We start from the raw sequence: 13,091 nt of genomic DNA, 5'->3' as shown, positions 1-13,091 counted from the left end.
AATTAACGAAAAACGAACTAGAAGTAAGCAATCTGATTGGTTTAGCGAACGGAGGCAAACGCCTACGGATTTCGGGTTAGTTTCTGGAGGGCCTTCGCGGTCAATTTATTTCGGTGACTTATAGGCCCGTTACGCACTACGTAAATTTGAAAACGGCGTTTTCACTCTGAAAACGCATCAAATGTTTTCCGTGCACAATACGCCGGAGAATTTTGCAAACGCAACAATCACCGGTCATTTTGGATTTGTGTTTGAGGAAAACTCAAACAGGGAAATCACGTGATTATCGAGACGTCATCGTTTTCTTAAAGCTCCGTTTTCAAAATGTTGTCCGTCCACATTAAACGCAAAGCCCGCGTTTTCAAATTCCTCCCGTTTAAAGCCGTTTTAGTCGAAACGCTCCGTTTTCGTGACAGATTAGTGTGGACGGTAGGCCTAACCGTAGAAATAAAGCTGCATTTTCAAATTTCTCCAGCTTAGTGTAAACGGGGCCTTACCTGAGACGAACGGCTGGACCACGTGACCCAAACTGGATTGACCGCGGAGAAGTATCGAGACCTAGGAACTAGGCAATGGACAAGAGTCGCTCAAGGGTTGATCCTCGCTTGGTACGAAGTAATTTTATGAGCAGCTATTCTCTTTGGCATTCTGATAAGTCAAAGCTTTCTACATACTAGGGATATTCTTGTTAGAAAACGTGCAATACCTGATTTGATCCTTTCATTTACTCGCGGGCAAAATAAATTGAAAACTCGATGTGGAAACTTTAAAAAAAAAAAAAAATATATATATATATATATAGCAGTTATCGGTGTACACAACTTAGGCAGTTGCAAAAATAAGCCTGAAAAAATTATTCAGGATTCAACGACATTCAAACCCATGACCTGTGCGATACCGGTGCAGTGCTCCACCAACTGACCTATCAAGCCAACCGGGAGCTGGTCACTTTGTGGGTCATAAAACGTTAAAACTCTCCTGAAAAATTGATGCGAGCCATTCTCGGTAAATCTACTGGCCAAAGTTAAGGTTTCATTTTCTTTTTTAAGGTTGCTTCGTAGAAATTAACTTGATTGGAAATTGTCCGCCAAACACGAAGGAAAAAATTCCACAAAACAACAAGCTGCCTTCCTTTTTGCAGAGTTTTGCAAAGCAATTCGTCGAACGAAACTTGTCCTTTTTAGCGGTGCATATTGTAAAATCCGTAACACTCAGGGAAACAAATTTGGCACACAATAAAGTCAATAAATACGAATTATGCAACACTCTCTCGTGGTATGTCATGGAATATTCCACGAGTCATTTGTGTTTTCTCGGATGTACACACGAACCTTTCAGCTATTTTATTCCATGCCATAGAAAATACAGCAATCAATGAGACATACGTATGGTTCTAGATTCGAAGGTCGGATGTAATACTGTCGATTATACAGCGGCTTTCCTGTATTCTGATTGGCTGTATTTTCTATGGCATGGTATAAAGGTTTTTGCTAAATAGCTGAAGTTAAGTTGATTCTAATGCGCGCTCTTATTGGTAGATTTATGATCAGGTGGCAATGGCTATATCGAAGTGTCTCCCGCTCTGTCACTAACCAGAGGTGACTTTGATTTCTTCTTGCCTTGTTACTTTATACTTAACTCAAGCATTCAAGCTATGCAAAACACTTAGTTACTGGTCCCTTGCATTGGACAACAGTTAGCTTTCCCTCGAATCTCATGTTTCTCGGGATTCTCGGGAAAACAAAACTAACTGCATGAATTCATTGCGAGTGTAACTTATAGTTCTATTCCTAGGAGCGTACTAAGAGAAAAACTGGGTGGTGTGCGGCCCCCTTCCCAAAACCCTTACCCTATTTATGACTAAAATCTGCGATTTTCCCTACCCTATTTATGACTTGACCAAAACTTCGATACCCTATTTATGACCAAAACGGCTGAAAAACCATACTGCCTTTGGGGCCGCACATACCCATATAGCCCACATAAGGGAGTGTCTTCCCCCCCCCCCCCGGGACTATATTAGACTGATTTGCCTAGTTTTTCTTTATTTCCATTCGATTTTAGTTTGTGTTAATTGAAGAGTAATTATTAAATTATGTTAATCACAACGAAACGTTCCTTTTGCATTAACTTATTTTGGACTTAAATCAGTTCGAGCCATGTTTTAATGCTTCTTAAAAACAGATTCTTAAAGTACCACACTTTCACGAATGATTACTCTACCATTTAACAGTTCAAGGTAAAATTTAGGAGAAGAAGAAGGGAGGCGATTGAAATCCAGTGCCAGGCCCTAACCTTCAATTAAACTTCCGGTCTTGTGGCCCGTTTCTCGAAGGTCCCAAAATGTTTTTAGTCGCCCCTGGAAAGCCACAGCAAAATCTCAAACCTTATGACTACAGAGCTGTTTTATTCACATATTCCTACTCTAAACAGAGGTTCCATTCATACAAGAAATTTCAGGCTTATACACCTCCTTTTTGTTTTAGATACAGATTAAAATTCTGAAAAATGGTTTTGCGGACCCGAAACGTTTCCGACGAAGCTTTCGAGAAACCGGCCCCAATAACGAGACATTTTGTCACCCGACTTCGGTCATCAGAGACCAAGTCAATGACATTTGAAGTCGTTATCGCTTGAGAAAGGCGCCTTGACGGCTCCAAAAGCTCGCATTAGTTTGATATTTTTATTTTTCTTCGGTAACTTTATTTTAGTATGAATTCCATAGAATCGGGAAGCACTATTCTCGCTTGCTTTAGACTGGTACTACCAGAGACCCTTCGCCGCGGTGAAAAATTTTCGCGTAAACGCAGTCAATGCTGCACCGTAGTAACGAGGGCTGTTACTTTCGGATTAAGCAGGCAAAAGGGGCCGCTGCTTTCGGGTAGCTGTTACTTTCGGATGGTTAAAAAACGTTTGCACGGTAATTCATGGTCGTTTCAAGCTAAGGGGACGCGTAACATGGCTAACATGAAGCTAGCAGTTCCATTTATATATGTTACTAACTACCTCGCATAAGCAAAGCAGACTGTACAAACAAACAAACAAAGGCCCTAAATGTTGGTACTGAAGTGCGAAAGTAATGATCGCGTTTTATATTAACCTATAGTACTGCTTGAAACGTTATTTCAAGTGTAGTGCGGTTTTTTATTGTAGTCGAGTGGTAATCTACAAAAGGCCGCTACTAATTTCGCGTGGGCTGGCGTTACTTTTGGAAATCTACGTTACTCGGGAAATAAATTACTGGAGATGGTACCAGTAGAAGAACTTTAATTTCACAAAGCTTCGACTTGCTATTGAATTTGTAACAAAAAGTCTCTGCTTTTTTCGACATTCCTCGTGGTGTACAAGGGATTTCTAGCGACTACTAAAATAAAAACCAGGAAACTAGAATAACGATTCTTTCACGCGCTCATCCAACTTTCCACTTTAGAAAGTTTTAATACCTCTTATCATTGCGTTTTTAAACTCCAGGTATCACTTAATCACTTTAAAGCATCACTTTAAATTTTATAAATAACGTTATCGTATTGTGTTCAACACTTGATAACCACACGGCGCTAACACAAGCCAATTCTGTAACCGGCGCCAAATAAGCGCGGGAAAAAGTCGCATGGCGGTCAAAATATTTGCTTTGGCTCGCATCTGATTGGCCAGTATTATCATCATCTCATTGGCTGAATTTTTGCACCGAGGATTGCGTTTAGTAAATGATAAAAAAAATGACAAAATTTCCTTCGAATGTTGTTGAGAATAAAAAGTCAAATGGTTTCTCCGTTACCTGAGTTTCATTAACTTGTTTTTCAGCGTAGTTAGAGTAGTCTCGATCTAACACTGTCTGACCTTGTCAAGAACACAGGTGACAAAATAATAAAATTAGAAACTAGAAGATATTGTTCCCCCAGTGCACTATTAAATCCTTAGAAGAAACGTTAAAGAAATACATTGTTACCCTACTTGATATTTCGAGCGTAGAACTAATGAAAGTGTTAATTAATTATAAGATGAACTGAATGACTGAAAGACATTTGGTTCTAGACAATTGATTTTTAAAAAAAAAAACAACGCAGTTTTATACGATTCATAGATTGATCTGTCAATTGCATTCAACATTTAACCATTATCCCATTTTGTGTTTATTCCATACATCCCGCTGTTTTTTCTGTTAAAAGCTTGTGTGGCGAAATCTTCAAACAGTGAAAACTTCTCAACGAGTTTGCCCCGCTGCGGTGTTAAAACTTCTTCTTCAGTGACGTCAATGGGAGAAATTTTAGATCGCATTTGTCATTTTAAACAGCCATCGATCATCAAAGAATACTTAACATGCAAAGCCATAACTTTCAAAAAACAAAATTGAGAACATGTTGCCATTGGGTCATACCCTATTTTTATGATCCTTTGTCTAAATGTTGGGTATTATAAATCATTTTTTAACCATGCATAAAAGCAGCGAAGGTGTAACAAACGGCTGGCCGACACGAAAACCTCTTCTCGTAGCTACAGGTTATGGCATTTTGTTTCTCCCGTTTTAAAAGGTAATTTTACTTGAGCTGAATGAAACAAAAGTCCATTGCATTAAGTCCTTTACCACTATTGTGGACGACTTCATCTTTGTTGGTGTATGTTTACATTTTATTGATTATACAGCCAACACAATCTTTTGTAGCGGCTCGTTGCCATTTCACATCAACATAGAGCGTTTTGCAAACAGCCCATGTTTAACACTCCAGTGCGAACTCAGTTTGCTAAATGATGGTTAGCGGCTCTAATACCGTGAAATCTCACTGGTCCGTGAAACATCTCACACACCTCTTTTGCGAAATCACTCTTAACGATGTTAACCTATTGTCACTTTTTACAAAAAGATACAACTGAGCGAAGCGACATGCAAATTAGATCTCGAGGGAATAAACATCAAAATGTCCTAAGCGCGCTATTCCAAGCTTCATGTGACAAATTCTAAAACAAATCATGAAGATCTTTGCCCGTTTGTTGTGTTTTCGAGACCTTCAAACACTGGCTATCATTGGTGTATCCATGTCAATGTAAAAACCCCGAAATTACCATGTCACGAGAGAGTCCCATTCGATGACAATGAAAGCATTTAAGCATTGAAAGTTCCAAGAGCGTACTTATTATCATGATCCTCCTTGAGTAGCTCGGTAAGATTTGAAATATAGTTTTTCGCTAGCCGTAGGATTTCAACTTGAGTCATCTTTCTCTCACTGACTCCTCCGGAAGAGTTCACATTGCTTGGAACGACCGAACGTAAAACTTGAAAAGCTGCATTCAGTCTAGCCTTCCTTCCTCGTTCCCTCTCGTTCCGCCTGATTTGTCGCGTTGTTCTAACACCAGTCGGTCGAGTTCTACCCTGTGTTTGCCAGCCGCTGGTATTTTTCGTCCATTTTTGCCCTCTTGTGTCATTTTCTGTGCTGTTGCTCAACAGTTCCGAGCTCGTCTCCTCCATATCCACATTGAACGATTTCGTGTTTGTAACCTTTGGTCCTGCCGGCTTGATAAAACCCTTTGAAGTCGTGGAGCCGAATTTTTTTGCTTGCGACTGCGTTTGAAAATGACCCCTTCTTGATCCCTGGGTGCTCATAGCCGAAACAAACTGTCAAAGACCTACAAGAAGACAACATGACAGATACTTGTGATAAATAAACAAAAACACTTGGACGAGCTGCGAAGGAGATAGCTTAACGAAAATGCATTGACGATCTCATGAACTTCTGACACGAAAGTGAATCTCAGCGAAAACACATAAAACAGTTTCTAGCGAGCCTTAAGTGGTCAAAAAGGTACTTGTCATAATAAACCTTCACCGCTTTACTACCTGTTAGCATTTTTGTTTTAAAGTTTAAAAATTTAACAACTTAACCGCCCTCTTACCTGTTGGTGGTTAAGCGAGGCGCAAATAATTGTGCGTTTGTGATGTTAGGGTGTTCTTGAGCTCGGGGGACTTGCTGGGTTGTGGTGTTTACTTGTAAATGCTGAGCTAGTTTTGTGCGATTAGCTGATCGCACGTGGTAAAGAATGGGATCATCGGTAAACAATGGTTAGCGTTAGGCACGCCTCAGGTAAAAAAAAAAAAAAAATTCAAACCCTTCATTTTGCGACTTTGAAGACAAGTAAATCAGGGAACATAATGGCATTCACAATAAAAATTCTTGTAAAAAACCACGTGTACTGCCAGTGATTAAGTCTCCACGTTAGATAACAAAGATGCAAAGGGTCTTTAGAAAATGGAGTTTTGCTAACAAGCCGAGCCACAAAGCGAAAATTAGCTACATTTGACTCTCCATAGCGCCTCCCCAAGACGAAATCATCGAGTGTCACATTTACAACATGTTTTTTTGACATGTACTCTCTCAAAAATGATGCGATTTGCAGCGATTATTAGAAATCCTATACTCGCGAGAGGACTGGCTATTTCGTCTAGTTTTGTAAAATAACCCTTGATTGTTAAATTTGCATGTTTTAAAACTTAAGACAGGCCGGAGACTCCATGTCTGATGCGTGAAGAGAAGATAGAGACAGAGACACGTTCGGGATGTTTTATCTCAATTTTGACAGAGCTGGCAAATCTTCTTTCTATAAAAGTGTAAACACATCGACGAGAAATGGTGTATTATGCGCATGCGCGAAAGCCTTGGGTTCCATTTATATAGCAATAGGAGGCGAGTGTTTTTTTCGTATTTTTTTGCGGTTTAAAACTTGGCCAAAAAGGGCTTTCCCGTGACCTTGTCCAGCAGTTAGTTCACAATGCTTGTGTACAGGATGCTTTTAAGGTGGGACAAAGGTAACTGCAAGTCCAGGAGGCTTCCCCAGTAACATTTGTCAGCCTCCACCTGGCTTAATTGATTATAGAAACTTCATACAATGCTGTGACGGCACATCTAGGCTGTGTGAGTGATTACAGACTTTAGTCTCTAATTAGCGGCTCATTGGCGAGAGACTAATGATTTCCTACGCCATACACGTTGGCCTTATTCAAGAGTTGTGCGAGTTGTCAGGTCTTTATTCGTACCTGATGTGTTCAAGGATCACACAAACGCTGAACATGTCACCTACGTGTGTGTTTTACCATATCAATGATTCTTGGCTGGCGAAGTATTGTGTGCTTTAAAGGCTTGGAAATTAACGATTTACTCTAAAAAAAAGAATGAAATCAACTGGAACAGGTCGAGGAAGGCCTAAAGAGGCTCCGCCGGCCCTGCCTTCAACCTAACAGGGTTGAAGTTCGAGTAGGTTTCGATCCTGTTGGCGTGAATACAGAATATTGTTGTGGTTTGCGAGAAGCTAATTTTATTAGCTGCCATCTGGCGATTATGTGAAAACTACACGAAAACAATGGGCCACATGGAAAGCGAAAGATAAGGTCCAAAGTAAGGAGTATGAATGTGACACCTTTTCAGGTGATGGGAGCTGGAAGATTCACAGATTATTCATGCAAAACATGCAATCATGTCTCACACAAGGGGCGTCCATTGAAAACATCTGATAAAGTTAAAAACCCAAACTGCCTTTTAATGGTAGCTAGGTTTTTTTAAAAATATGTGCTTTCTCAAAAAAAGGAGTTGTGTTCTCAAAAAAAAGCATATATCTGCATGGATAATGAGATACAAGGCTAAATAAATAGATTTCATTGTTCTTTTTGTGAGTCCGTTATGAGTTAATTCTCATTTGATTAATAAACAGCTCCAAGGGGTTTACAGTTTTATTTAAACTGCAGGTTAAACTCGAGAAAAAAAAACTTCCAAATCCGAAGACCGAAAAACGAAACAGGGAAACACTGTTTGTTTTGGAAGCTAAAAATGTGGGGAAAACTCTGAAAAGTGCGGGAAACTTACCACAATATTACAACAATTTTAACAGTCAAAATAACAGAAAGCCTACTTTGAAGCAATCATGGTTTTCTATTATTTTGAGTCCTTTAACTTGGTAAAATGTGCCGCATTTTTATTGTGACACAAATTGGACCTTTTAACATGCGTTTAGAGCACTCTTAAGGAAACAAACAAAAGACATCATTGGTTTATTTGTTACTCAAGCTGAAGCGAAAACATCAAAACGATATTTGAATCTAACCAGACCTCATTTTCAAAATGTATTTCTTAGGTCCATTTAACTGAATTGATACTTTTGTTATGCTGTATGCCTTTTTATCATTTTAATAAAGTACCTTGCAAGGGAGATTCTGTTACAAAACAGACGTAAGCTGATTTGAATTTCAATCTGATTAATACAGAAATAACTAAGTTAAAAAAACCTTTTTTCAAGAAAAAAATCCCTCAGCGCAGAGCCTGGCTCTAGTTTTAACTTCCGTGCTCTTCGCACGATCTCGTTGATGTGTCACGTGACTGGCTAATTAATTGAAAATTCTCACAAAAAGCTGCCCAGGAAACAAAACTTCAACTAATCAGCTCATTTGCATATGTGAAACGGTTTTCTTCAGTCAGTAAAAACAAGTAAAGATCTGTAACTTTCCATAAAGGGGGATAAAGCGGTCACACGTTGTCTTAATCCACCGTACATGACCAAAGAAATGTATTAAGTGAAAATCTGCGTTTTTTTCATTGTTTGATAAATGCTTTTCACCATCACTCCTTAGTAGATCGTTGGCGTCTTAATTAATTTCGGTCTTGTTCGCTATAGCTAGCAATACTGGATTTCGGAAGAAACTCCAAACCCGATCACATATATACGAAATCAACTCGACTGACATGACTCGTTGATCGACTTTGTTCCGAAAGCATTGAACGTACAAGTTAGATGTTACGTTTCACTCAATTTCATGCACTTAGTAAACGAAAGCAGCTCAATATTTCAATATGTTTTTGTTGCTAAACTTTGCTGATTATCCAACGTCGGACACAACACTTATTGTTTGTAGCTTGAAAAGTGGGCGTTTAATGTTGCGTGCGGAGGCATTCTCTACTTTACAATAGGCGTCGCAGAAACAAATTAAAAATCTCTAAAATGGACGTATGTGGTGTTTTTCATTTACAATTGTTGTGAACGCACTCTGTTTGTCCATTGAAAATGCTTGTATGTATTGTTAGGTTGTCAACACACTTCGAGAACTAAATAAATAAAAGATAATTAAACAATTTTTAACGAAAAGCGTGTTTTTAACGTCTAGTTTCTCCCGATCTTAATACATTATCAAGTAGATAGGTGATAGAAATACACAAAATCATCATCTAAGGGAGCCCATCTTGATGTAACGCTAAATTTTCAAATCTAAAATTAAAAGAAATGTACGGAAATAGTTAGGAGATTTAATATTTCTTGCTTGGTATAACAACAGCGATTAACAATACGACAGTACCTGTTGTAGAATCATAAGTAGGCTATTATATATTTCGTGCAACGATGAAATTTTAGAGTATTTGCTGTTGAATTTGTTTTAACGCAAAGTAGCTTTGTCTTTGCATCTCTTTGTTGGCTTTCTCAATGCTAAACCAATCACAGACGAACGTGGTTACCCTTGTCAGACGAAAGAGGCACGTCAAATGCACGTGCCGTTGTTGGGGGCTATGTGATTGGCTGAGAGGTTAGGAAAACCAACAAAAAGGCAAGAAAAGTTGTCATATTTTAATTAGAAAGATTACAGGGGGAAAGTGGATTTTTCGGTGTAGAAACTAAATTTTGATAGCAGGAAAATGATACAAACCACAGTATACATTTTAGGTGAATTTAAATGCCCTTCGGCGGGTGGGGAAAAAAAGGCTCTCATTCTCTTCCTCACAGATATTTTCCTTTTATTTTGGTCTCTAAACTACGCCATGTTCATATTGTTCTTTGTCTTGTTGCTCTTTTCTTTGCGACAGAAAGAAATCCTGTTCATTCAAAGATTTCGCTTCTGGCTAGTATCTACTACCCATTGCTTTATCATCGTTTTTTTTTTTTCATTTGTTAACATTATAACTTTACATAGTCGCGACACGATTAGTTTATACACAGAAAAGATGCTAAAAAACAGTGCTAGCTAGACCATGAAATGAATATAATATTTTTACACCATCCCATCAAAACGTACTATAAATCGCAGCATGTTATGTAATCAAATTCGGTTTAATTTCTTCTCGCAACTGAGCAAGATTCTAGAGACTCTCTAGATTAAAAATGTTCCGAGGAGTCGTCGTCGATGTCACTGTGGCTTGTCTGTTTTAAGGTCTTTTCATATTCAAATACTCTCCTTCTTTTTCCCGGCTTGATGTAAATTTGTCCAAAGAGCGTTTGATTTCATCGCGTTGGCGTTTCTTCGATTTACTTATGAAGTAAACGTAACTGAAGCACAACATGTGACGAGGAGTAGCTTGAAGAGGAACCTGGACTCACAGCTTTCTTTGAAATTGAAAAGTTACCCTAATGTTATCTCATTATTTGACATATATTCCTCTATCAAGTTTATAGCTGTATCATTTTAAAACACTTTGTTTGGAAAATCCAGCAGACCAAACAGTCTATAATTTCGTACGATGTCCGCCCGTGACTTTATATTTTAGGGCTGCCAAATTTAGATTGGTTTAGTTGGATCACTAATGGTTTCCGAGGAATAAAAAGCAAAACAAGTCGGCAGTAGCTGACGACTAGTAACAACGAAACAAAATTAATGATGACGAATTTTATTGTATCCTTCTTACCGAAAAAAGTATTGCTAATCTACAAAAGTAATATAAAGCCCTTCCTATAGTCCAAAAAAGTTAAAGTGGTCAGTGGCGGATCTAGGGGAGGGGCCCAGGGGGCCCGTGCCCCCCCTTATTTTGGGTAAAAAAGCAGAAGAAATGACAGAAGGAAGAAAAGCCGGCATGGCAAGTAAAACACAACTGCCCCCCCCCCCCCCCCCCTGTTAGCTCAAGGTCTGGATCCGCCACTGATGGTCATTATGGCACGCCAATGATGACGATGTAACATAACAGATTTGTGATTGGCAGTCCCAGATTCAACTCCTCCACGCTTTGTAATTAGCCAATTGGTCAGCCTACCACCAGTTGGGATTTTCAGCACGTTTCTGTTCAATTTTCAATATTTGTTTACTTGTTTTAGTGTCCCCAATTAGTACAGTGGTGCTAAACACTTCGACAGTTAAATAAAGTTTCTTTTTAATTCCACAGTGTATCGTGACGATTAACCCTCAAGTTTTTAATTTTTGCCAGGGTTATCACTCTTGCAAAGTAGATTAAAAGTGAGAGTACAAGACGTCACGTAGGGAGGGCTTATTGAAAGGGTACCCTATACTATCTTTAATTCAGTTATTCCCTTAAGCTCGTCTGAAGAAGATTCGTTGAATCCATTGCAATCAATCTTAGTCATCTTTGTTTTACTTTTGTATGTTAAAATCAATTTTGTATTTTCTACCGTAAAAAAGACTGACTATAATTTTATAGTTTCCTTCTATTGGAAGGTATTTTGTGTATTTTGAAAACTGACTAAATAAAAACTTTCGTGGGAAGTCGCATTTTCGACTCAACCGAGCAAAAATTGTAAGCGGAAACGGGAACCTATTAATAATACAAAAACTCTAGCTGCCTGTTTTCAGTATATTTCCCTGTTTTATCGAGAAAACGGGAATCTTATGAAATGGCCTTTCTATTCCTATTACTGAATAAAACTACATTTAGTTTTATCTTTTTAGCCTACGTAAAAGTTTCTCATCATTTTAGCTTTCTAGATTGGGGATATGGTTTTTCACGTTTTTACGTGTCCACGGTGAAAGAAAACGGCCGCTATCAATAATTATAATCATTGTATCACTGAAGATAGTTGCCCACAAATTTATGTAAGCGCATGTGATATTTAGAGTAGAGACTTCCTTCTTTGTGTGAAAGCGAAGTTGATACTCGTGTTGAGGGCGAAAGAAGCATTTTAAGGAAAGTGTCACCGACATCTTTTCAATTCATTATTATTGTCAATCAAGAGAGAGGAAGTCTGAAAGCACGAGGACCATAATGTATGCCTCGTGGAGGGTAACCCTTTCGAAAGTTCACCAAGGAAGTACATATTCAACTTTAACTTAGGCGCCGAGTTAGAGAAAGACTTCGCTTCGCTGGGCTCGCCTTTTGTATTTTTACCGTTTGGAAAGAAAAGAGGCACAATATTTCTTTCGGCGATACCCACAGAAATTGATACTTGTAAACTCGCAATTTGATCTGCAATCTAATGGCGTCGAGGAGTTAAAAAATTCAATCAACTTTTAAAACGCCACTTCAATCAATGTTTTGTTTTGAGCTATTTTAGGATACGCAGTTTTTGCCGCCTTTGTTAATGTTTTGTAAAAACGTTTTTAACAGAAAGACGAGCCGAAGTTTCGATACCTTTAACGCGGTACTGATATAGCCCGCCCGAGTCGTAATTCCTCTACTCGAAATTTAATTATTTGAAGTAGAAATTAAAATCGCTTTTTATGCTATTTGTGGACTATATCAGAAAACCTATAAGGGTTCCTTGTAAACTTGCACATAAAATCTTATTGTAAGCTATTCAGCCCCAAAAGTTCACAAAAGTCGATTTTTGACTTCAAATTCACGCAATTTTGAAGTAAAAAGCTTGGGAGTTGTTTATGGTCTGAGCAAGAAGGCAATTATGGAAGCCCAGATCATTTAAGTGAAAAAAAAAGCCTTAAAGTCTTACAATTTTTGCGTCAGGATTAATTTTGTTCGATAACTACAAGACCCTTTCTGATTAGATCACACGGACTATTAAAAACCAATTATATTATAAAACGTAACTTACAAAGAAATGATGTTCCACTTTAGAGGAGGCTCGCCGCGTTCATCACCATACACTGACACCGTGGTTTGATTTTTGATTCTTTTTAACAAAGGCACTAGTCAGTATCGGCAATCCAGAAGCTGCGATCACCAGCGCCAAGAAAAGGAGCAGCGTCTGGGAGAAACCGGAAGGAAGCCAGCATTAATTACAGTGGTTACTCTCTCTACGCATGTTCAGAGACCGTTATTGAACTTGAACGCATGCGCATAATCAAACTGGAACTAGGATTTTCTATTTCCGGTGTTTGATTTCGTTAAGAGCGTCACGTGTTCCGTCGCCGCTGACCGCAAACGCGCGGGGTTAGTGGACGAGTT

At 38.7% G+C, this 13,091-nt stretch overlaps 1 protein-coding gene across 1 annotated transcript; it reads right to left on the bottom strand.

Annotated features, from left to right (window-relative positions):
* Positions 1 to 4,670: 4,670 nt before the first annotated feature.
* On the bottom strand, positions 4,671 to 11,319 carry LOC145494332 (uncharacterized). The gene is made up of 2 exons (XM_081473773.1): positions 11,245 to 11,319; positions 4,671 to 5,611 (listed from the first exon to the last, which is right to left on the bottom strand). Exons 1-2 carry the CDS (start codon positions 11,317 to 11,319, stop codon positions 5,102 to 5,104), a joined length of 585 nt encoding a protein of 194 aa, XP_081329899.1. The 3' UTR covers positions 4,671 to 5,101.
* Positions 11,320 to 13,091: the final 1,772 nt, after the last annotated feature.

Source organism: Orbicella franksi, chromosome 8 (genome assembly GCF_964199315.1).
Source record: "Orbicella franksi chromosome 8, jaOrbFran1.1, whole genome shotgun sequence".
NCBI lineage: Eukaryota > Metazoa > Cnidaria > Anthozoa > Scleractinia > Merulinidae > Orbicella > Orbicella franksi.
This window is presented reverse-complemented; position numbering and strand designations above follow the sequence as displayed.